General features: G+C 35.5%; 2 protein-coding genes across 4 annotated transcripts in view; one reads left to right on the forward strand and one right to left on the reverse strand.

Annotated features, from left to right (window-relative positions):
* LOC138709613 (serine/arginine repetitive matrix protein 2) overlaps positions 1-26,985 on the forward strand; it is a 328,612-nt gene that overhangs the window by 295,516 nt on the left and 6,111 nt on the right. The window contains exon 18 of the transcript XR_011334980.1: positions 26,503-26,643. The gene's annotated coding sequence lies outside the window, so the exon portion shown is untranslated. The remainder of the gene's footprint in view (positions 1-26,502; positions 26,644-26,985) is intronic.
* Positions 1-26,985, reverse strand: part of LOC138709615 (lysosomal aspartic protease-like) — a 51,723-nt gene that overhangs the window by 14,988 nt on the left and 9,750 nt on the right. For 2 of the 3 annotated variants that reach the window (XM_069840515.1, XM_069840513.1), the window contains exons 2-6: positions 18,761-18,890; positions 11,266-11,392; positions 8,394-8,518; positions 5,929-6,128; positions 1,728-1,850 (exon numbers count right to left, since the gene is read on the reverse strand). In XM_069840515.1, coding sequence (XP_069696616.1) covers positions 1,728-1,850; positions 5,929-6,128; positions 8,394-8,518; positions 11,266-11,392; positions 18,761-18,883 — 698 coding nt within the window. In that variant the 5' untranslated portion in view covers positions 18,884-18,890. Of the gene's footprint in view, positions 1-1,727; positions 1,851-5,928; positions 6,129-8,393; positions 8,519-11,265; positions 11,393-18,760; positions 18,891-20,441; positions 20,590-26,985 lie in introns of those variants that run through there. The other variant, XM_069840512.1, reaches the window with a different exon arrangement.

The raw sequence follows: 26,985 nt of genomic DNA on the forward strand, positions 1-26,985 counted from the left end.
CGTTTGTTTTAAGTTCGCATTTATAGACTGGGGGAAAAAAAAGACAGACGTATATCACGGCCTGCTGGAATATAGTAAACACAGAAAACATTTTATAGGAACAATGTTGAAGATAGATATATTTGTTTTCCAAAGTTGCCGTCATTGAACAGAAACTAAGATGGAGATTTCATTGCAACTAATTAGAAATTCCTTTTTCAGGTATGTAATAAACGATCTTCGCACAAAATAATGTACGATACACGAGCGGTATGTTTGTTTTCATGTTCTCAACTACGTTTTGCTTTTTCAATCTTTTCCTCGAACATGAAAACGTCAACATACCGCTGTTGTAACGCATATTACTATTTCAAACCTATTTTATCAAACTATGAAAAAAAAAAAAATTCTGCAGCTACATCATTTGGTAACCATAATATTGTTATGGTTGGTAACTGTAGCATTGTAATGATCTCTCTGATATCTTTAATATTTTTCCTGCATGTAATAAACACTTATTTCTGAAAAGTAGACTACTCTCAGACATGTTGAGTTGTTTATTTTAATACAATTAATTTTTTACTTGCCCTATACAAAATATATTAAAATTTACATAATGTTTTGTGACCTAATTTTTCTATTTTCAAAGAAATGGGTATTATTTTAGTCTACCTTTTGCATAAATGTATGTTAAATCAGTGTACAAAATTTCAGAATTCTATCTCTAATGGTTGTGCAGTTATGAAATATTATGTGTGAAAACTGTCAAATTATGAAAAATGTAATTTAAAGTAAAAAGTGAATTCCAAAAAAATATTATTAGTAACCTTTTTATACTTTTATCAGATATTTAAGTTCTAATAAGTCTTGTTGTGGTACATTGTAATTTTTGTCCAATTGTGAGTTCATTTCCTTATAAAATTTTAGAAATTTAAAGCCTGCATTTTCTGATAATATTTGTGGTCGTTCACGTACATATACCCTTAAGAAGGCCTCTGAAACATTACACATTAGGTAACTTGTCCCAACCAGGATTTGAACCTGAGCCCGCTCGTTTCTCTGTCAGGCATGCTAACTGTTACTCCACAGCGATGGACGTGACAGCAACAGAGATAAGTGATTGGCAGTGTTGAGATAATGCCAGTGTTGATGTAAAGATGGAACAGATAATGGTGGTAACAATGGTGGAGTGATGGTGGTGATAGTAGTAGCAGAGGAGGTAATGATGATTGATGGTGTTGGAAGAATGAATTGTGATGATGGTGAGAGAGATAATTATGGTGGTGGGAGAAAGAATGGTGGCAGAAGAGAGAATGGTGATGGGGTTAATGTTAAAGTATGGGAAAGAATGGAAATCATTTGGATATACAAATTCAAAAGAATTTGAAATCTCTAATATCGACCCTCCCAAGTACTAACATTGTAACTAAATTTTTTGTGGTTTTGAGTTGTCCTAGTTAATATGGTCTTAAATTGTTTCTTTTTCTCCCATTACTATCATTGTATAGCTGTAGACCTCCCCAATTGTATGTAAAATCTTATTGTTACTCTACATATTTGTATACACTAATTTGCACGATCATTTTAAAACTTCATTTTCATCTCCTGAAAAATGTAAAAAAGTGAGTTACAATGTTAATACTTGTGAGGGTCGATATAGTACTGTTAACTAGTAAATGTCAAAACTACTGAAGAAAACTTTTTTCCAGAAGTCTTAGTTTTCACGTTATTTACTATACCGGACTTACCCATCCATTGTAAATTGCCAATATCCTTTTGAATTCACTGGCAGATACGTGATGCTTCCAGTGTAGTGGTTGGAATCAATGCCACCAAAAGTTACCTCACCACCTGTTGCTGCTGCTGGATCTCTATAAAATGAAAAAAAGTTGCGTAAATTGTTATTCAAAGTGGTAGGCCCTTGAGTGACCACAAACCAGTGGCAGACAGTCGGTTTGAAAGTTGAGGAGGCAAGACATTATTGATGAGAGGTTGCATTGTATGTATTCAAAAATATAGGGCCTAAATGTATCACTATACAGGGTATCTCACCTAACTCTGCAACCTCAAATATTTTCGAAATGAAACAAGGTGTGAAAAATCTAACTTGTGCAGGCATGTATCCATGTCAGGGGCTCACACAGTGAGAGGATATGCACAATCCAAAAACTTAAAGCAATATCACTTTCAACTTGAAGTTACCTTTTTTGAAATGGAACATGTAATGTTACTTCTTTACAAACCAATCAATTAGATCACAACATATTCAACAACAGTTATTAGAAGGAACTAGAGAAAATTTTGCATTCATTTTTAAACTATGAATATGTTTTATTATACTTACTATATACATTAGTATATCTTCAGGAACATCCGCCAACAAGAGAGAAAAAAAGAAAAAAAAAATCAACATAAAACAAAACCTTTATGCAGGCGTGATTTTCTAAAACCAAGAATAGAGAGAGCTTGCCAATACAACCAAACATAGCCAAAAGCATCTGAGACTAGCACTACACTTGTGACCCAAATTGAGTAGGATTTCTTCAAATTCGCCTTCTGTCATGGGTTCTGTTTAGTTTTAAACATTGTGCTAGCCAACTGTCTTATTGGTTGAAGTGCTGTTGTCATGATTACCAGAAAGGTGTGTCGTCACATTGGCCTGCTTGCTGTTCCTCTCTCTCATAGATTGCAGTTTGCTTAATATCACTGCAAGAGCTCTAACATTGTACAGGTTACAGCGCTATCTGTTGTTATAGGTGTGAATTAGTTGTACTATCTATACTGGTTATAACTCACTGTCATATTTACCAGACATTTTAATATTCATGCAGCTTGTGTCAACATGCAAAATGCCCTAAATATATTAACACAGTGGTCAACCAAATGGAGGTTAAAAGTAAACGGCAAAAAATCTCAATTGATGGTCTTTACTAAACGTTTTCACAGGATTGTAGACCAACTGAGTATTCAAAACCAAATAATACCTTTTACCACATCAGTTAAATATCTTGGAGTACTTCAAGACAAATGTTTATCTTATAGGCATCACATTCAAAACATAAGAGACAAAGAATTTCAAAGACTCTAAAGTCTGACTTCAAGGAAAGCAAAAGTCCTGCTGTATACATCATTCATCAGATCATACATCCACTACTGCCGTGAGATATGGGGCCAAGCTCATCCTCGCCACCTGAAGAATCTGGAAGGAATTCAGAACAATCACTGGTGCACACTATCTCACGAACAATGTAAAATTCTACAGTGAACTTCATATACCCTTCCTGGTTGCTCATATTCAAGATCTACAGATTACATACAGGAATAAGCTACTTCATCATGCCAATCCTTTACTAAGAGATGTAACATAAATTCAAACGAATACTTCCGTCTTTGATGGTCTTAGTAATCAATTTTCTTTAACAAAACCTATCTACATTTCAATTTATAAAATCATATTTTTGTAAAAGGCAAGGGTCCAAGAGACCTGGTACTTTTAATAATAATAATAATAATAATAATAATAATAATAATAATAATAATAATAATAATAATAATAATAATAATAATAAAAAGAACTGGTTATAACTTACTCGTATTGAATGTTAATACTTATTAATATTTAAAAAAATATCCGTCAATCTTGCTAGATGATATTAATAAAATTCAGCCTGAATGAATACTTCATATTGTATTGTAACAAAATATTGGGGAAGGTATGGCCTGCCTTGACTCCCCTGAAAATCTGCCTCTGCCTTAAGCTATAAGTACAATAGCAAAGGGAATAAAATATTTAGACGTCACTTGGGGTGAAAACGTATGATTTAACGTCACACAACAGTACATACATCACATTCACTGGAAGTCCTTCGTGAAATTTTTTATGCTAGAAGAATAAGTGATGGACTTTGCCTCCTGGTCTCCAGATTTGACAGTGTATGACTTTTACCTATGGGGTACCTTCAAACAAAAATAAAAATGTACGGAAACAACCCACATACCTTGAAAGCTGTTACGAATGAAATAACATAGATAGAGGATAAACTTCAGTGAGTGTCCCAGAACTTCATATGCAACATCTGTATGCAATGTAAGGATAAATAATTCACTAGTTACATGAGTGATCAAACTGTAGTGCCATAATGTTATTTGCAAGAGCTGGCGGCTGACAATCTGCTTGCCAGAGCTGAGAGACGGCAGGAGTGCCGGTTCCTCAGGTTTGACAGAGAATTATAGCATTTAGTTCGAGCAAATACACGGTAAATAATAAAAATCATTGACATATAATGCCAGCAGGTCCCTTCCTACTTAGGACTTCAAGGGAAGACCAACTGACATAAAAAGAAAGCAGAGTAAGAAGCTTAACATCAGACACAAAATTTAGCAAAGAAATCCTACATATAACAAATACAGGGTGATTCACGAAAATCATGCAATACTCTACGATCTGATTCTTGACATCGTTGTGAAGAAAAAAAGTTCATACATACATATCCGAGTCCACACCTGTGGAGTAATGGTTAGCTCGTCTAGCTGCGGAACCAGGTGGCCCGGGTTCGAATCCCGGTCGGGGCAAGTTACCTGGTTGAGGTTTTTCCGGGGTTTTCCCTCAACCCAATATGAGGAAATGCTGAGTAACTTTCGGTGTTGGACCCCGGACTCATTTCACTGGCAATATCACCTTCATCTCATTGAGACGCTAAATAACCTAAGCTGTTGATAAAGCGTCGTAAAATAGCCTACTAAAAAAATACATATCCGAGTTTATTCAATTTTGGATAAAATCATGGTTCTTTATTCCATAACACACATTTTTGTCAATTCCCTTCAGGAGCTACGTGTGTTACAGCAGCTGGCTGTACATTTAATAGCAACACAGCATCAGGGTTAGAGATAATGCAACACCAATATAGGGTGGCAACAGATTAAACATAGTGCCTCCGTTCCTACTTAGCACATGACGTCATACTTTTCACGTCCACTAAGTGATAATGAGAGAAGTGATAGAGGAGTAGGTCTTTTACACATTAAGATTGACGTAGTACAAATACAACTAGAGTAAACTGTACTTCACAGGAGCAGACCTTTACGCTTCAAGAATTTCATGACAAATAACTTTATCTCCACTCCAATATGACCAATTGAAGCACTTGGTTTCTATGCACTTTGGAATGATTGTTGCTGGGTTATAAACAAAGCCCATGGCTTGTCAGTATATCTTTTCATTAATAATCTTCCTCGTATGTAATCGTGAAAACTTTGTAACTAATTCAACAGTTCATAGCATAAATACACGTCAAAAAATGACTTTCATACTCCATCGGCAAGTCTATCGTGCTATCAAAAAGGAGTGTGTTATATGGCAGTAAAAATTTTTAATAGCCTCCCTATCGATATAAAAAATGAAACTCAAAACATAAGATCATTTAGGGCCAAATTAAAGAAGTGCCTAATTTCTCACGCCTTCTATTCTGTAGGTGAATTCATGACATTCAATAACACTTCATGAAATCGATACTAAAACTTTGTGTTGTACTAGTAGACTATATTGTAAATCTCGTCTGTATATATTTCATCTGGACTGTGACTATAAATTAGACTTTATAATAGTATTAAGTTTTTTGACTTGTTCCATATTCTAGCTGTAAAGCAATGTATGAATACCATGGAATGTTAATAAATACAATACAGTACAAGATCACCGTAATTGTAGTGAGGTGTGTTAGCAAAAATGGCATTTCAGTTTTCCAGTATTGACTCGAGTATGCAAATATGATTTATGTGTATGAATTTTGTGATGGAAATGCTACGCAATGACCAGTTTAACTAGAGATAGGAAAGATGTGAAGTTTATATTGGGATGTCAGAAGACAAATAAGTCTGTCAACATTGGAAAAGAGGAGTTTCATGGAAGTGAGAGGCTACAAGCATACTCAGTCTATATTACATTACCTGTTGAGATAAAAAGCGAAGACAGGTTGATCTACAGCATTTTGTTCAATCAGGGTGTTAAATACTGGAGTAATATCATCTACTGCTATTGATGGATATCCCAATCCCAACACACCGTCAAACTGTCCATCTATAAATTCTGCACTTGGTTCATGTGTTGCCTCTGCAAAACCTTGGTCTTTTGCTTCTAGAGTTCCTAACTATTAAATGGGAAGAAATTATTGAAAATAGTATACTTCATATTAACATTATTACTACTATCAGTTAAATGCAAATTCTGACAGATGAAAGTATAAAAAAAATTGACTGTGTAAAACTAGTAGTTTTGACACCATTGAAAGTGTTTTATTATTATGAATATACTGGAAGAAATTATATTAAAATTGTTTTCAATTTACTGTACTAAAACTTTTAGTGAAAAAAAGAAAAGCATTTCTTAGGAATGTTGTTATAACAACTTTCATGTGTTTTTTAAATACTCTAGAACAGCACAAAATATACAGACACACAAGAACACACCACAACACATCCTCAATACACAACTAAATTTCAGAACACACACCCTATTTGACTCAACACTATCAAACGCAAATGTACCCTCCAGCAAAACAACTGAAGAAACCAGAAGAAGCAAGGACTTCACTTCACTAGTTCTGAGGATGGCAGATACGAATTCGAAACTAGTCAACTATAGTCCTGTTGCTCTAATTTCTGGCAGCCAATCACGTTGCAAATTGGCTACATTTAAATGTGTGCGTCTTGTGATTCGCTGATGAAGACGTTAAGTATTTTCTAAGGCTGGATAAATACTTAATATAATCGCCCGCCATTTTGGCTCTTTCGTTGGCGTTCGCAGAAAGCACACAAGGACGTTATTTGCCGCTCAATTATTTGCTGAATTACAGTGCATTTGATTTATTATCATAGGAGCTATGACATGATAATGTTTAACGGTGTGGCAAATAGATTCCTCATGTGGTAACTCGGCAACGAAAGAACAAAAATGGCGAACGATACTACCTACCTAAACTTTATAGAGCCTTCACTTCCTAAGACGTAAGCAAAGAGGAGGAGTCACACCGGGAATAACAGTGTTGCGACTATAGGTAATTTACCACGTAGTTTTCATTTTAAAACATGAAAGTTGTTATTATAACCATATTCCTAACTGATACAAAGTGTTAAAAGTGCGTAATCAAGATGTAAAACGCATTTTGCTCTATTTTGAACAGTAATAACATCTCTTGATGCAACAGTTGAAGCGTTGGCTGGAACAACGTTATAAGTTACATTTAGTAAAATTTACAGGAGCTGCAAAAATGTGTACACATACAACGTTGTTCTTATAGGGTAGCAAACTTTTGAGTGGACAAATTTCACGTACTGCATTGATGGACAGTTGCAAGCCAAAGAGTATAGCAAGGTAACATGACATACAACATTATTTCACGGAAACACGCCGAATAAAAATTTTGTAACTTACAACGTTGTTCCAGCTGACGCTTCAGTTAATAAGAGAGAGAAGCTCTCTCTGAAAACACATTTTTGCATGTCTCTGGCATTAGTTACGAACTTCCCTAGGTTGATGTGTGTGTATGCGTGCGTGTGCGAATTACATATTACTTGTATATTTTTATATCTTAATTTCAATTCACTGAAATTAAATAGCTGGTTAGATGTAATACTCGCAGTATGTGGATTGAACTTCTGCGTAGCTCAGTGATTAGAGCACTTGGTACGTAGAACCAAGGACCTGGGTTCGATCCTTAGCACCGGAGCAAATTTTTCTCCTCTAATAATCAATTTAAATAATTAATTATTTAGACTGAGAAAATTTGAAATGAAAGCCCTGTATATATTGCATAAATTATTTACTACTACTATCAAATTATATTATTTTATGGAGATAGTAATGGTCAGTTTAAAGTCCAAAGAAGGCTGTAAATATTCCATGATTTTGACTTGATCGTGTATGCTTACATTTTTTCGAAACAAATTTGGTACCTAGTTTCATTAGGATCCTGTATATGAGGCATACAGTTCCAAAACCCTTTAAATTAGCTTCTTCAGCAAAATTATTTTTTTATCTCTTCACAGTAAAGATTAATGCACTTTTATTGGCCCATTGTGGAAAAGTTCAGCTGAAAAATAGTTGCTTTTCAAATATCCTCTAAATACCTAGTCATCACACAATAAAAACAAAAGCAGTTTTTCTTTTTTTTTCCCTGTATCTTGAAAAATTTCCTCGAATCGAATTAGAGGATCTTGGAACTGCATGTCTCACATATATATATATATATATATATATATACTGTATATCTCATCCTCTTTTTTTTTTTTTTTTTTTCCTTCAGAAGCTCAGTTTTAGGGTATAAATTAGGAATATTTCCTGTATAGGACAATATTTATACAGATTTTCAAATAGTTCTCTACAAAAAAAAGAGCAGCATTGTTATTCTACTTACTCGAACTGTGTCAAAGGAATAGAAGCCCGTTAAATTTCCTGTTCCATATTGTATGCTGAATTCAGCAGCTGGTTCCGAACTTTGGTATGTTGATGACTTGCTGTGATTGTATCGGTTATGTTTTCCTGAAACATAAGTACAGTGAAACTCCAATAATTCTGATTTCACAAATTGAGAATACGCCATAATTTGGACAGCTCCTCTCTCTTTTTTTAACACAAGACACTACTTGGAGATTAATTAATATTTCACACATTGAAGATACCTAAAGTGAATGTGAATGCAAAGAGTAAAAACTGAGGTAATAAATTCAAATCATCCAACATATGATTAATTTAGATGCATTAATTGAATATGTGAACTATAATCCGAACTATCAGAAATAATTTATATCTTGCCTTGAAAGAAATGCATTATGATGTATGTACATAAAGAACAGCAGCTCAAACTGACAACATAACCATTTTCTTTAAATCAGAGTCTGAAAATTTCGGTTCTAGTATTTCCTGTATGTAACTGATTTGGATTAAAGAACTTCAAAGTCATTCTTTTTCTTTAAATTAATGTTTCGTGTAATTCGGACTTTCACTAATTCGACTGGATTTTCCCTCAGTTAATCCGATTTAGTGAGGTCCTACTGTATTTCAATTTATTGACGTATGTATAGGAAATTTGGAGCTACTCTTATTTTACATGTACTACTTAATTTTTAACATCCACCACATTAAATATAAAAATAAAAGATCAATTTTACCACCCCAGGACATGTCTGAGTTGGCCCAGATTTTCAGATTTATATATGAATCTTTTTTTTTCCCCTTGGCAATAGTTTGATTTACTTCTTGTTTGGCAGACTACTCATATTCCTTTTGATGTTACTGAAGACATGCGAAAATATCCCTAGAGGTATTTCTTTTGTTTCAGTATTGTTGTTTATTTATTGTAACATCATCGAAAATTATCCATCCAAGTAAAATGTGCGTTATGTCAACAATAGTGAAGTATTGCTGACTAGCTGTAACATTCAAATGAGCATGGTACAGTGAACCTCTAAGATCATGCAGCGATTAATGAACATATGCTGCCTTGGCCAAAGCGGGCATTCTCTCCCCCAGTGAAATTCTGTCCCGTAACTACGGCAAGAAAAAACCTTAGAGACTCACTGTATGTGATGTATAATCAATTGAAGATTTTTTTAACGACTTGAGGTAGGTATTTAATAGTTAAGGTACAATGAAAAGCTCGACTTTCTCGTCCAGAAGTTTAATTGGAATCTTGATATAGATACTATACTATATTAACACAAAATATTACGTTATAATACATGACTGAAATAAGTCTATGAATTGCAGTAATATTAATAGAAATAATGGGTAATTACTTAGTGTACATAGGTTAATATGGTCGGTCTGTGGCTGGTGGTCAATTAAGTTTGCAGTCATCCCCGAAGTGACCACTTAGGATCTTTTCGCCCATTTACCTATACACAGAAACAAATCTAAATCATTACCGTGCTATTATTAAGCAATTCTGTGCAATTTTCTTATTTCAGGCATTAGTAGCCATTTTGAGCTATTTCAGCATTTCTCAAACTATGGTCCGCGGACCACCTGTTGTCCTCGAGTTCTGTCCTTGTGGTCCTTCAAAAAAACAGAAGAAAAAATAAAATTCAAACGAATTGCATATCACAGTAGCTGAAAATCTCAGAGTTTGGAAATGACACATGGAAATCGCCTTTCATTTTTTCTCCCTGTATTAATATTTTATGAAATTTATTACCCTACCCGTCTACCCACTTCCCATTCTACTCTCAGCAACAAAAGAGGGATTAAAAGAACTATGAACATGGCGTTCCTCGCCATCTTTTCCCTGCATATCTGATGTCGAGCCTGCTACCCAGTCAGGGACCACCCGAATTCATAACAGAGGACCGAAGTACCGAACCTTTTCATGTATTGATGACTTTCTTAATAGTTTTGCCACCACCCAGTCTGCACATTGAAATGGGCACATACTGTACGTCATACACCAATAATATAACGTGCGAAATTGCATCTTTACTTGTTGAAAATCGGGCATGTTTCTGCATTAATTTTTTATTTGTCTTTCCAGATGACGATATAATAAATTTTAGACTCCACCTATTTTAAAATCCGACAGATTTACTTTTTACACTTGCGTGCCGTTTCAATTTCGAGGGTTTCATACACTCGTTTGAAAGCACTTCATAACAAACAACAATGCACCGAGGTTTTGGTTCACTCTCATTGCCACACCAAGTAAATCCAAGTTCCAAATAACTCTTATCATATTTACGAAAGTATTTTTTCTTTGAATAGCTACCACTAGGACTAGATATTTCTTTAATGGCACTATAATCACTGATATTAATATATTTATTCACACACAGCTTCTGAACTATTAGCACTGCATAAATGAAGCATATCATCAAGTTCTTTTCTTTTCAAAGATCCGGATCGAAGCCAGTTTTCAATTATTTATAATGGCCACATGGACAACTACTAGCGTGTACCACATAAGAAGGATTTCAAACAACTAACTACTAATAAGCAAGCGATGAATCAACAATGCACAGAATTTGTTATAAGCTACTTGTGATTGGCTACAAAAATATAATTAGAAAAGTATTGTAATTAATTAATTAATTCTGTTTTAAAATATAAGTATACTGGTATTAAAATATGCTACAAAAATGATAAATTTGCTTTCGAAGGGAACAAGAGTAAGGTGGTCCGTGGAATTTTTCTGACTAAAAAAAATGGTCCCCACTTCAAAAAAGTTTGAGAAACGCTGAGCTATGTAATCTAAGTAATTACTTGGCATTGTAAAACAAAGCAATTGGTTTACGTACGACATGCAATATTTGTTGTTAGGTTGCAAGTAGAAGATGGAACCCACAAATTCGCAGATCCAGTATCCAGTATAACTTTAAATTCTTGAGGTGGTGTTCCAATTGTTATTACTCCAAAATATTCAGTCTGAAAAATGTGTTAATGATGTATTTAAACGTTCATAAGGTAGTAACAAATTATAGTTATAGCTTCTATCATATGTTACGTGGTTCTATCACATGGGAAATTCCAAATAAGCATGATCTGAAAGATGGAAGGAGTGATGAAAATGTCATTTGTTCACTTATAACTAGGGTTCGGATTTCTATGACATGTAATATTATTTTTATCCTGGTCTTTTTTATTTATTTGAAAGTACACAGTCATTACTGCCCATAAAAGCACTTTCTTAACATTTTTATCTTACAAGAAAATAGTTATTAATGTAAAACAAATTTATATTTGCAGCAGAGTATTATAACATGTACAATGAGTAAACTGAATAATTTGAATATACTGAATATAATGAGAGAGAGAGAGAGAGAGAAGTAGTTTCTTAATTAATCAAACTTCCATAAATGTGTTTCTTAAATATATCATCTATTCCTGAAAATAAATCAATATCATTGGAATTATTTAACTCATTATAAATGGACAACATTCTGATTAGGAGTGAATTTTTATGACTGACTATCTTTGATCTTTTACAAACTGAAGTTAAATTAAATACATTGCTAGCTTTCATGAATACGATGACAGTGCTTTTATTGGTCAAATTAATATTTTACCATTTCATTAGCTAAGAAGGGTGCCAATCTCAAAATAAACCCACAGAAACCTTCATCATTTAGCTCAGTAAAACAATATATCAAGCAACTACAAAAAAATAATCACCATCAAGAATTCGTCACAAACGTTTCGCAACAACGTAGAAAATTACTAAAGGATATACCTCCTGAACCCAGAAGACTAACAGTTGCAAGCTTCCGCCTTAACATTGAACATGACATCCTGGGTAAACACCTCAATCATCTTGGGATCCTTCCATCAGCATCCTGCATTTTGTGCCATCAACAGGAAGCCGTGAACAGACAACATCTTGCAAAATGCCCTGCTCTGAAATCCTCCAAGGAAGTCGACCGCTACTGGGAAGCCAGAGCCCGAATGTTTTTAATTTGCAGTTTTGTTCATCACTTTCTTGTTTTCCTTCAGCCAATGATTGTAAATATCATGTGCTAGCCATTAGGTAAATAAATAAATAAATAAATAAATAAATAAATATTTTACCATATTTTAACATTAAACAGTTTTCTAAATAATACTTACTTATTGACTTTTAAGGAACCTGGAGGTTCATTGCCGCCCTCATATAAGCCCGCCATCGGTCCCTATCCTGAGCAAGATTAATCCAGTGTCTATTATCATATCCCACCTCCCTCAGATCCATTCTAATATTATCTTCCCATCTATGTCTCGACCTCCCCAAAGGTCTTTTTCCCTCCGGCCTCCCAACTAACACTCTATATGCATTTCTGGATTCGCCCATACGTGCTACATGCCCTGCCAATCTCAAACGTCTGGATTTAATGTTCCTAATTATGTCAAGTGAAGAATACAATGCGTGCAGTTCTGTGTTGTGTAACTTTCTCCATTCTCCTGTAACTTCATCCCTCTTAGCCCCAAATATTTTCCTTATTCTCAAACACCCTTAACCTATGTTTCTCTCTCAAAGTGAGAGTCCAAGTTTCACAACCATAAAGAACAACCGGTAATATAACTGTTTTATAAATTCTAACTTTCAGATTTTTGGACAGCAGACTGGATGATAAGAGCTTCTCAACCGAATAATAACACGCATTTCCCATATTTATTCTGTGTTTAATTTCCTCCCGAGTATCATTTATATTTGTTACTGTTGCTCCCAGGTATTTGAATTTTTCCACCTCTTCAAAGGATAAATTTCCAATTTTTATATTTCCATTTCGTACAATGTTCTCATCACGAGACATAATCATAAACTTTGTCTTTTCGGGATTTACTTCCAAACTTATGTCTTTACTTGCTTCAAGTAAAATTCCAGTATTTTCCCTAATCTTTGTGGATTTTCTCCTAAGATATTCACATCATCCGCATAGACAAACAGCTGATGTAATCCGTTCAATTCCAAATCTTCTCTGTTATGGCATACTCTAGAGCAAAAATAAACAGTAAAATTGATAGTGCATCTTCTTGCTTTAGCCCACATTGAATTGGAAAGTAAGTCTAAGTAATTTTTGGAAAAAAATTATTTTTTTTTTTTTTGCGTCATATTTCCAAGTGCTTATGTTATACTTCGATATTTTTAGGGTGCATATGTCCAGAGTTTTTAGGTCCTAGAAATCCGAGCCCTATTTATCATTGTTACTACAATAACTAAAAAAGAAATAACATTTATCTAAAATTTCGATATTTAGAGGAGTCTGTCTTCAAACAAGATCAGACTATGATCCTCAATGCTACTACTGCTTCTGAATACATACTGCTTTACAGTGGAACAAAGTCTCTCTCAAATGATTGTTGGTCGCTGGTCACTGGTATCATCATCATCTTGAACTTAATCACTGGTGTCACCATCACTAATGTTACTATCACTATCGTTAAGATTAATTACATTACTATCCATAGCATTATCTTAGTTTATATCCTTCTCCCAATAGTGATTTTTTGTGTCTACTACAGAATGTTCAATCATCTTTTGTCACACTACAGACTTGTTAGAAACATATTACCAGTCCTATAATGTGAACAAATAGAATCTTTAATTTGTCGCCATGCTAGTTCAGTGGGATTCAATTCGCACTTCTAGGGTGGCAATTGAATCACTGTACTACAATTTAAAGCAAATAATCGATCCTATAAACATTTTCTTTGGATTTTAATTGCCAGACAGTCTTAAAAGTGTAATTGTGAAAAAGAACTAAGGAAGAGACTAGTAAAGTGCTTTGTATGGAGTGTGGCATTGTATGGGGCAGAAACATGGACATTACGACGAAGTGGAGAGAAGCGAATAAAGACATGTGGATATGGAGAAGAATGGAACATGTGAAGTGGACAGACAGAATAAGAAATGAAGCTGTGTTGGAAAGAGTGGCTGAAGAAAGGATGATGCTGAAACTGATCAGGAAGAGGGAAAGGAATTGGTTGGGTCACTGGCTGGGAAGAAACTGCCTACTGAAGGATGCACTAGAAGGAATGGTGAACGGGAGAAGAGTTCGAGGTAGAAGGAGATACCAGATGATAAACGACATTAAGATATATGAGGAAACGAAGAGGAAGGCAGAAAATAGGAAAAAATGAAGAAAGCTGGGTTTGCAGTGAAAGAACTGCCCTTGGGCAGAACACTGAATAAATTAATTCTTTGAGATATTTCAAACAAGAAACTCTGATACAATTTTACTCGTTTTTGCTTCCGTTTTCGAGAAAAAAACTATTTTAATATGAAACATTTCATAGCGTATTATGGAAAACTACTGAATTGATTCCCAATATGCTCGATCAGTTTAAGAGAGTAATGTATTGTGATAATAAATGATTGAAAGAATTTTAGTTTTGTTCTTTAAATGTTCAGAAATTTGATCTTAATAAAAGTAAAATTTTAAAATTCCTTTTCAGAATGAAGAGTTACATTTGTTTGGATAAGATTTTTGCATATTTAAAGGACAAAACTAAAATTCTTTCAATAATTTATTATCATGATATAGGCCTTACTGCTGTCTTAAATTGATTAAGCATATTGGAAATTAAATGAGTAGCTTTCCCAGAACATGCTATGAAATGTTTCATGTAAAGCAATTTTAACTCGAAAAGGAAGCAAAAACGAGCAAAATTGTATTTAACTGTTTTGTTTGAAATATCTCGAAGAATAACTCAATGAAATTGGCTTGGGGTTCGACGTACAGTGAACTTAAGTGAGTGAGCTAGAAGAACTAGCCAAGGCGAACGAACTGTGAACTGAGAACTGACAGTTTTGTTCTGCACATAGTGCTTTGTGAACATTAGTTGAAATTAGGAGTACATCGTTGTTCTTCTGAATAATACACGTGAATTGTCATTGTCGTCGTATGGAGTGCAATAACGACTATTGTATTGTTGTGTTAAGTGAAATAGCCATTGTTATAGAGTGATTGTTAAGAATAAAAGTCACATTGTTGTATAAAAGTTACAATATTGTACATAATATTGTACTTACTTACAAATGGCTTTTAAGGAACCCGAAGGTTCATTGCCGCCCTCACATAAGCCTGCCAGCGGTCTCTATCCTGTGCAAGATTAATCCAGTCTCTATCATCATACCCCACCTCCCTCAAATCCATTTTAATATTATCCTCCCACTTACGTCTCGGCCTCTCTAAAGGTCTTTTTCCCTCCAGTCTCCCAACTAACACTTTATATGCATTTCTGGATTCGCCCATACGTGCTACATGCCCTGCCCATCTCAAACGTCTGGATTTAATGTTCCTAATTATGTCAGGTGAAGAATACAATGCGTGCAGTTCTGTGTTGTGTAACTTTCTCCATTCTCCTGTAATTTCATTCCGCTTAGCCCCAAATATTTTCCTAAGCACCTTATTCTCAAACACCCTGAACCTATGTTCCTCTCTCAGAGTGAGAGTCCAAGTTTCACAACTATAAAGAACAACTGGTAATATAACTGTTTTATAAATTCTAACTTTCAGATTTTTGGACAGCAGACTGGATGATAAGAGCTTCTCAACCGAATAATAACACGCATTTCCCATATTTATTCTGCGTTTAATTTCCTCCCAAGTGTCATTTATATTTGTTACGGTTGCTCCAAGATATTTGAATTTTTCCACCTCTTCGAAGGATAAATCTCCAATTTTTATATTTCCATTTCGTACAATATTCTGGTCACGAGACATAATCATATACTTCGTCTTTTCGGGATTTACTTCCAAACCGATCGCTTTACTTGCTTCAAGTAAAATTTCCGTGTTTTCCCTAATCGTTTGTGGATTTTCTCCTAACATATTCACGTCATCCGCATAGACAAGAAGCTGATGTAACCCGTTCAATTCCAAACCCTGCCTGCTAGCCTGAACTTTCCTAATGGCATATTCTAGAGCGAAGTTAAAAAGTAAAGGTGATAGTGCATCTCCCTGCTTTAGCCCGCAGTGAATTGGAAAAGCATCAGATAGAAACTGACCTATACGGACTCTGCTGTATGTTTCACTGAGACACATTTTAATTAATCGAACTAGTTTCTTGGGAATACCAAATTCAATAATAATATCATATAATACTTCCCTCTTAACCGAGTCATATGCCTTTTTGAAATCTATGAATAACTGATGCACTGTAGCCTTATACTCCCATTTTTTCTCCATTATCTGTCGAATACAAAAAATCTGATCAATAGTCGATCTATTATGCCGAAAACCGCACTGATGATCCCCAATAATTTCATCTACGTACGGAGTTAATCTCCTCAAAAGAATATTGGACAAAATTTTGTACGACGTCAACAAAAGTGATATTCCTCGAAAGTTACCACAGTTGGTTTTGTCCCCTTTTTTAAAAATAGGTACAATTATGGACTCCTTCCATTGTTCTGGTACAATTTCCTTTTCCCAAATAGCAAGTACAAGTTTATAAATTTCGCTATATAATGCACTTCCACCCTCTTGTATTAATTCTGCTGGAATTTGAACGATACCTGGAGACTTGTACTTTTTCAGATATTCTATCGCAATTTCGACTTCTGAAGGTATGGGTTCGGGTATAAATGGCTCAGCAGTTTGTATTTCAATTTCGTCCCAATCAATTCTATTTGGCCTATGTACATTTAGTAGTTGCGCAAAATAGTTTTTCCATCTGTTTAGGATTGATGGAGAGTCTGCAAGCAAGTCACCAGTCTCATCCTTGATCACGTTTACCCTTGGCTGATATCCGTTCTTAAATTCCTTTATACCCTTATATAAATCTCGAATGTTTTTATTCTTACTATTTGTTTCTACCTCATTCAGTTTTTCCTTCAAGTAACCTCTCTTTTTATTCCTAAGTGTATGACTTGCTTCCCGTCTTTCATTGAAGTAATTATCTCTCTTCTCTTCAACTGGATCCTGTAAGAATTTCAATTTTGCCTGTTTCCTTCTTTCTACTACCATGCAACAATCTTCATCAAACCACGGTTTCTTTTTCTTAGTTTCATAATAACCTATGCTCTGCTCAGCTGCAATTTTGATACTATCTCTGATATTTTCCCCACACGCTATTAACATCTAATTCTTTCTCAACTTCGTTGGAACTTTCTAAAGTGGCAAACCTATTCGAAATTTCGACCTGATAATTTTGCTTAGCTTCCTCGTCCTTTAATTTCAAAATATTGAATTTAGTAATATTAACTTGTTGCTCTACTCGCTTGGCTACTGATAATCTTTCTCTTAATTCTCCAATCACCAAATAATGGTCAGAATTACAGTCTGCACCCCTGAAAGTTCGAATATCTGCTATACTAGTATGTCTCCGTTTATCTATCAAGATGTGATCTATTTGATTGTGTGTCAATCCATCTGGAGAAGTCCAAGTATATTTATGTATATCCTTATGGGGGAATTTTGTACTTTTGACAATTAAATTTTTCGATGTGGCAAAGTTGACTAATCTAACTCCATTGTCACTACTAATTGCGTGTAGGCTCTCTTTTCCAATAGTTGGTCTAAAAATATCCTCCCGTCCTACTTTAGCGTTGAAATCCCCCAATAAAATTTTCATGTGATATCTAGGGAACTGATCAAAAGTATGTTCCAATTCCTCATAGAAGCTATCCTTTATATGGTCGTCTTTCTCTTCTGTAGGGGCGTGAGCATTTATAACTATGATGTCGCACCATCTACCCTTAAGTACTAAATATAATAACCTGTCACTGATAAATTCCACCTTTTTTACTGCTGATTTTATTCTTTTATGAACAAAGAATCCTGTTCCTAATTGGTGCTTATTGTTTCCTTCCCCATAATACAACAAGTAATCTCCTATTTGTGATATGCCATTCCCATCTAACCTAACCTCTTGTACTCCCACGAAGTCTATTCTATATCTAGCTAGTTATTTTGCTACTAATGTTACCCCTCCTGTTCTGTAAAGACTAGTTACGTTCCAAGTGCCAAATCTCAAAACCTTATTCCTTTGCTTTGGTCGTGCCAGAGAATCAGTCCCATTCCGAGGCTTATTGTAGGGATTCGTAACAAGCTGTTTTTTACGGTGATGGGTTGTTAGCCCTTCGCCCAACCCCCAAGCTGGAGGACCACCCCTTATCGGCTGTCCATGACTGCTTATTCAATATATTCGCAGCTACCCTCCATATCTGGAGGCCGTCTCCTCTATCCGCAACCTGAGGACGTGCCATGCCGTGGTGATAGGGACCCACAATACATGGACATAATATTGTGTCTGACAAAAAAATTGTGAAAAACTTAATTAATTGAACTCTTATTTAAATAATATATAACTTACGTTGCGATAGTTCTTAAGTGTCACTGCACTTTTTTTAAGGACATTTTCAGATCCATCAGTGTTGTCTGGATAATCGTAATCAACATCTCTGACAGCCCTACGTGATGGACTGTGATGGTGCATAGGAATCCTGTAGAATGAAAAATATTACTATATTTATCAGACGATATTATTAGACATGGAAGTAATTAAGCTTCTAGATTTTAGTTGGGCATTAAATTACCTTAATTGTTTTTAATTTAGTACGGTAATCGGAAAATGATAATATAAAAGTGAACAATTTATGGTAAAATTTGAAGTAAGGAAGAAAAAAAAGAATAGACATAGGAACGCAGTAAGATTATTTCATTAATAATAATAATAATAATAATAATAATAATAATAATAATAATAATAGGGATTAGTATCCTCAACACATGTTATAAGATATTTAGTAGCATTTTAAATGAAAAAATTAAAAAAAAAAAACATGCTGAAACTTTCCTTCTGGAGTGTCAAAATGACTTTAGAAAAGGAAGATCATGTCTAGATCCATTATTTAGTATCAAACTATTGTTAGAAAAAAGAAGAGAATTTAATTTAGAAACCCATATAGCTTTTATTGATTTTGTGAAAGCTTTTGTTAAAGTCCGAAGAGACCTTTTATTCGACATATTACAAGATAAAAATATTCCAAATTTGCTATTATAAAATATAATAGAAATCTACACAGACAGCAAAATAAGTGTCAAAATAAATAACTGTATATCCGAAAGAAAATTAGTTAATAATGGAGTTCGACAAGGTTGTCCACTATCACCAATTTTATTTAATATTTATATAAATGAAATTATTTTAAAATGGAACCAAATCTACACATCAGGAATCAAAATAACCAGTGCTCTAACATTAAATACCTTACTCTATGCCGATGATCAAGTCATAATTTCCAATTCAGAGGATAATTTACAAAGAGGATTACATACATTAAATAAAATATTAAAAGATTTTGGAATGGAAATTTCAGCACAAAAATCAAAAGTAATGGCATTTTTAGGACAAGACCCAGTCAGAAGTAAGATAATACACAATAACCAATGCCTCGAACAAGTACAAAATTTCAATTATCTGGGATGTGAAATATCTTATCAAAATGAAAAAGATGTGAACAAGAAAATTACCAAATTTACACAAATTCTTGGAATAATAAACAATACATTAAAAGCTAAATTAGTACAAAAATATACAAGAATAAAAATATATAATACACTAGCATTACCCTCCCTTTTATACGGAAGCGAGATTTGGACATTAAAGAAAAAAGACATGAACAGAATCAAAGCAACGGAAATGAAATTTTTCAGGAGGACAGCAGGATATACTCTTTTAGAACGAAAAAGGAATGAAGAAATTTTAGAGCAATTAGAAGTAGAGTCAGTAGAAGAAAAAATCGACAGATACAAATTAAATTGGCTAGATCATGTAAGAAGAATGGAAAATTCAAGAATCCTAAAAATTATGATGCAGTATAAACCTAGAGGACATCGTCGACCAGGAAGACCTTTAAGAAGAATGCTAGATGGGTCCGAAACAGGTCTACAGAGGCCTAATTCGTGAAGGATGAATAATAATAATAATAATAATAATAATAATAATAATAATAATAATAATAATAATAATAAATAAAATGTAAATTTCTAACCGAACAAGATCAGTTCTGCATGTTGCTGTCATTAGAATCAAACACAAGAGTATGCGGAACATCTTATCAAAAAATATGCTTTAAGTTTGAAAGTCACACAGTTTAACAGCATACGTTCATGGACCGAAGTTAACTGATAATATATTCATTTTATAGTTCGTATATATATGTATGTATGTGTTTGTATCTCATCATCAGTGTTAATAATAGGTCATTAATGTATAGGACAGAGGTAGGTATGTTGCCGTTTTCATTGCTATACAAAAACTGTCGCCTGATGCATGCATCATGATCTGTTGTCATTGTTCTGTCTAGTATGCAGGTGCTATTAACAGTAGCTCTGAACTGTTTGTCTTTGATATTCTCGCAGAATTTGACGTGAAATAGTTCAGTGAATTAATTAAGCAATATTCTATTATCACACCATATGTGCCAAGTGTGTCTGACACAAGACTATATGCATTGTAGCATACAAATATTGCATCCTTCCCTCTTTTACTTTCATCTTTTGTCTCTTTCTCATATGTCAGTCTACCAGACAGCTTTCAATCCATTACATACATACGTACGTACATACACCGGTTGAGGTGGGTTCCTCCAAGTTGGTGACCGGGGGGTGCAATGGTGGATCTCGTGCATTCCTTTCTGCACATTTATCATATTATCATCATCCAGCTCTTTTCGTTCTCTCGTCTTTCTCATCATTTTTTCTCACCTCTGGCCACCATTGCATGCGGAACGCCCACCACATCATCACAGCCATTTTCACCTTTCCGTCCCCACTGTATAGACTTGCCATGTCTGCCTACATAATGGGATTTGCTAAGAATGCCTAATTAGGCCTTATATTTCTTCCTCTTCTAGCTATTAACAGTTGGTAAAAAAAGTATTCATACACTACGTTCTACCTTGTTGGTGTCTATAATTTGTCTTTCAGCATTATGGCATTCAATAGATTTGTATAAGGATCTTATGGCAGTATATTACACATAAACATATTCTAGTAACTTGAACACATTAGTTAATAACGGAATAAAATGCATATTCGTTGGCAAAGAAAGTATTCATGCACTTCCAATGTTTGTAACCACTTGACTTTTACACACTCTTCTCCTGTCTTAGAGAGTGACAACAAGCGAAGGTCGACTCCAGTAGTGTTCTTAGATGAGACTGTTTAGTTTACGTCTGACAGCGGTACAATATGGGTCGTAAATCACAAGAATTGAGTGCCGCCTGGAAAGACCGCATAGTTTCATTATTTAAACAATTGATTTATTTGATTTATTTATTTATTTATTTAAATTCAAATATACAGAATAAAGAAATATAATTACAAAACAAACAAAGAGAAATACAAATAAAATAATACAAGCAATATAAAAAGAAGATACAGTAGTATTAACAAAATTTGAGACCGAATGAGCAGCTCTCGTGCTCGGTCGCAGTTCAAGGATTCAGCTATCGGAAGATAGGGAAGCTGGTTAAACGATCTCATGCGACTGTCCAGTATATTATTAAAAAGTTCAAGACTGGATCGACCGATAATGCAAGGCGACAGGGAAGACCAAGAGTCATTTCGCAACGAGAATCTCACCAACTGGTTCGTGAAGCCTAAAAAAACCCTAGAATTAGTGCTGCTGAACTAGTGCAACATGTTGCTTCAACTTCCGGGAAGATTGTTACACCTCAAACTATCCGGAATCGTCTCCATGAAGCAGGCTATAAAGGCAGAGCAGCAAGGAAGAAGCCTTTTATAAGTGAGATAAACCGACAGAAGAGGTTGGAATTTGCTAAGAAATATATAAACATGGGACAAGACTTCTGGCAGATTATTTTATTTTCGGACGAAAGTAAATTTAACATTTTTGGATCTCATGGTGGACAGTTCGTTTGGAGAAGATCAAATACAGAACTGGAAAGCAAAAATGTACTACCAACAGTGAAGCATATAATGGTATGGGGCTGCAGGAGTTGGTGAACTGGAAGTAATTGAATGCTGTGGGCTACATCAAAGTGCTCCGAGGTAATTCGTCTAAGAGTGTTGTGAAATTGGGTATACAAGACACCTATTTATTTCAACAAGACAACGACCCAAAGCATACAGCAAGAATAACGCGGAGTGGCTGTTGTACAACGCCCGAAAACTATTTCCCACGCCACCTCAATCTCCGGATATCAACCCTATTGAAAATGTATGGGCCCATTTGGAAAACAAAATCCGAAATACGATGAAAGAGTAATGGAACGGAGAAAAATTCTCTCCGGCGCCGGGATTTGAACCCGGGTTTTCAGCTCTACGTGCTGATGCTTTATCCACTAAGCCACACCGGATACAACTCCGACGCCGGTTAGAATCGTCTCAGATTAAGCTCCAGCTCTTGGGTTCCCTCTAGTGGCCGCCCTCTGCACTACGTCATAGATGTCTATGAACGCAGGACCGAAGTCCATACCTGTGCTGAGGTGCACTCGATATGAGTGACTAGTTGGCCGGGATCCGACGGAATGAGCGCCCAAGAGTTGGAGCTTAATCTGAGACGATTCTAACTGGCGTCGGAGTTGTATCCGGTGTGGCTTAGTGGATAAAGCATCAGCACGTAGAGCTGAAAACCCGGGTTCAAATCCCGGCGCCAGAGAGAATTTTTCTCCGTTCCATTACTCTTTCATCGTATGATGACGCAGAATATCTGCATGGAAATATCATATGTACTTCGGTACATTAAAATAATATATATGATATGCGTAAAATCACTTCGTGATTTAAGACGGCGCTTATTCCGTTGGATCCCGGCCAACTAGTCACTCATATCAAGTGCACCTCAGCACAGGTATGGACTTCGGTCCTGCGTTCATAGACATCTATGACATAGTGCAGAGGGCGGCCACTAGAGGGAACCCAAGAGTTGGAGCTTAATCTGAGACGATTCTAACCAGCGTCGGAGTTGTATCCGGTGTGGCTTAGTGGATAAAGCATCAGCACGTAGAGCTGAAAACCCGGGTTCAAATCCCTGCGCCGGAGAGAATTTTTCTCTGTTTCATTACTCTTTCATCGTATGATGACGCAGAATATCTGCATGGAAATATCATATGTACTTCGGTACATTAAAATAATATATATATATACAAAATCCGAAAGTTAAAATGTTCCTCCAAAACTCAACTGGTAGAAAATTTGAGAAAATGTTGGTCTGAAATTACACCAGACTTCACAAACAAGTTTGTTGAATCCATGCCAAGAAGACTTCAGGCCATTATAAATGCAAAAGGTCTGCATACCAAATATTAATTGTGTTTGTATACTGTAGAAAGTCTCATTTGTGTTGTGTATGAATACTTTTTTGTTGCCCCAAGAATGATTTTTTTTCATATTGTAATACTTATTGTGTTTTAAAGGTTTTCTTTTTTTCAGAAATGAATAGTTGTTACGTTTCGTTCTAAATAATGCGAAAATAAAGTTCTCTGTCAATAAATTAAACCAAAAATCAAATAAAACATTGTGTATGAATACTTTTTTTTCCAACTGTATATTCATTATTAGGTTAAGTTTCATAGGCTTATAACTCCCATCTCACCAGTGGGGATCTTTCCTATCTCTGTGGTCCTGACCCATTGTTTCAAGCGCGACTTCTGAATTGTGTGGCCCGACAGGGCACCCAGCAACATAGCAATAGTGGACCCTTCATACTGCCCCTATATGCAAGTTTAGGTGCTGAGCCCGGACCAGAGGTCAAGTACACTCACGTAGAGCCCCAATGGGGGCCCGGGGCGATTTAGACGTCCCGATGACCGACTCTGCTCGCCGTGGCGAATATATCGCTCCGACGTGTTACTGCTGACTGATGGTGTCGCAGTGTAATCAACCACAAGTCCCCTGAAGCTGTGTGCTGTCTCGGATTGCTCTGACTTTGGTGGGTGAGGTCGGAGTTAGCCGAGTGGTCCGGCAGTTGTGTTCAGTGTAGAGTGGGGAGCTATGGGCGGTTATTCCCGTGGTAGGGGCATAAAACTGTGACAAGCCTCTGGTGTAGAACTTGCTGTTAGGTATGTAGTGCCCAGTTTGAAGGGTAACTTGCGTGAGGTGGGTTGCTTGGGATCGGGCTATGGGGGGGGGTCCTCATAGCCGGCACAGACCATGAAAAATAAAATTGATATAAAAACTTTAAATTGGTCGATTAATTAGAAATCTAATTTGGTTTAATCGACCGATAGATCATCACCCATTATAGAACAATTCTACTTTCATGACCATGCCCTAATAATTATTATCATAATTTTAATAGTGACTATAAAATCTTTTGTTTTAAACTAGGATTAGATACCCTATTATTTTAGATATAAATTATTTTAACCTAGGTAGTATTGAAGTATAAAGTTCCAATATCCTTATGATTTGTTGAGAATATTCATCGTTGCAAGGGGATAAGAATTTTTTAGGTGTCTTTTCTACGCCCCCCCCCCCCCCGGTGGCAGGCTGACGTCGACGGTTCCGTAGGGGGCGCCAGATGAATATGTCCTCGCGTTTTTTTCCCCCCTCCCTCAGAAAAAAATCACAAAAAATAGAAGGTAGGAATAGACACAACTTGTGGTAATATGATTAACATTGCAATGGACTTAGATCCTGAGAAAGTAACAGTTAAAGTGCCGCCGCCAAAGTTTATTAGTATCACATTGGATGGAACAGAAAAGACTATGAAGAACATCAGTCCATTTTACGTGAGACGCGCACTCAACGGACTCGTTGGGAAGGTCAAAAATGCAACTCAACTCGCTTCGTTGTTAGTAGTATTGGCTGATATATAATATTTCAAAGGATGTTTTCATCTGATGTGGAAGGTTCTCTTGTAAGTCTACTGCCTTCAGAATAATGAGTAAAGATGAAGTAATTAATGTATAATGGGTGGTCGAGTGAGGGCTGCAGATTCTACCATTGTGGCTTTCACCGAAATAAGTAAAACATGTATAGTAAATGTAGCTCCCAAAACAATACCCTTGGAGCTACGATTCAGTTGTTCACACCAGTGTTGCCATACCTACTGATTAAGCAGGAGATTTCCTGTTTTTCCATTGAATCTACTGCTCTACTTTTTTTTTTTTTTTTTTTTTTTTCAAAAGACCGAATTTCTCCTTCGTTTTTGGCATGCTGGAGCCACCTGGTACTATGCCCGGATTTTAAATTTATTACATATTATATTATTCACCATGTCTTACTTTTCCATCTTATACACAAGTCAAGCGAAGTTTTCATTTGTCTCCCCAACGAGCTAGAAGTAAGAATATTCTTCTAGCTCGTTGTGTCTCCCTACTCATAACGCGTCGCCACAATGATGCTTAAAGAGCAAGAACACGTGAAACAGTGAGGGAGTAAAGTGTAGGTAATGGTTTTTTTGTGTTACATATCGTGCACAGGGATCTTTTAAAATGATTGAAAGTGTCCCAGCAAGAAAGAAGAGTAAATACTTCTTCCCAGAATTATAAATCAGAGTGGGAAAATTATGAACAGTTTAAAGGGTAGTTATGCAAAAACAGGAGAAGGGATCATTTTTCGTCTGTTACAATCGCAGCTAATGGAGTACTGTTTTTAATAATATCTTTAAAATAAATCTCGTTCTATCTAAAATCGTTTGTCAATATACAAAAAAACTCCTGATTAATACATTTTAATGCGAAACATTGTCAATGAGACATTACTGTGTAAAAACATAATTGCATGACTTATTTACATACGCTGAATAAAGATGACAGTAGTAATATTTAGCAAAATTGTTCCATTTCATTGGTTAGGGATGAGCTATATAGTAATACAACAGTATCATCTTTCTTACAGTATACACTGTTTTATAATTAATATTATAATAGGAAGAGAAAATTCATGTTCAATTAATCTACTGTAATCTCCTGTTTCTTTCTATGGTTTTCTCCTGATTTTCGTGAGTAGGTCGTGGAAACACTGGTCCACACCTCACCAAAGGACTAGATTCTTACATAAGCCAACAGAAGATACTACCTGTAATAGTTTCAATCAATTCCAAAATCGCTTGCGTGACTCATTTTTGTTATTCATTTGCAGGTCGCCTTCTCTTCACTCTCCATTGCGACAAGCAGAATGAACTGGAATGCAACCTGCACACCATCCTGCTGATCAACGCTGTTAAGGTGCATTACGTGAACCCACTGTTGTGGCTGCAACCACATTATAGCACACAAGACTGTGAGTATTGCAGTGTCTTTGCAGGAGGTTACTTCTGTGTGCTATTAGAATCTTTATTATAACTACAATGCACCCATTTTTTTCTTCTGATTGAGGTTCTGGCTGATATGTACAGTCTTAGAAAAAAGTTTTGTTGCACAGATATTTCATAAGTCCCAGAAAGGACGCAGTGCGCATGATCAGAGGACGAGCGACCTGGGTCACAAGAGAACAACTAGTTGAGGTAATAAAATTAGTTTTGTTTCGAACATGCGCACTGCCTCCTTCCTAGGATTTATAAAGCAACTGTGCTACAAAACTTTTGTCTAAGACTGTACTACATCTATTATCAGGCAGTACATC

The sequence above is a fragment of the Periplaneta americana genome, chromosome 11 (genome assembly GCF_040183065.1).
Source record: "Periplaneta americana isolate PAMFEO1 chromosome 11, P.americana_PAMFEO1_priV1, whole genome shotgun sequence".
NCBI lineage: Eukaryota > Metazoa > Arthropoda > Insecta > Blattodea > Blattidae > Periplaneta > Periplaneta americana.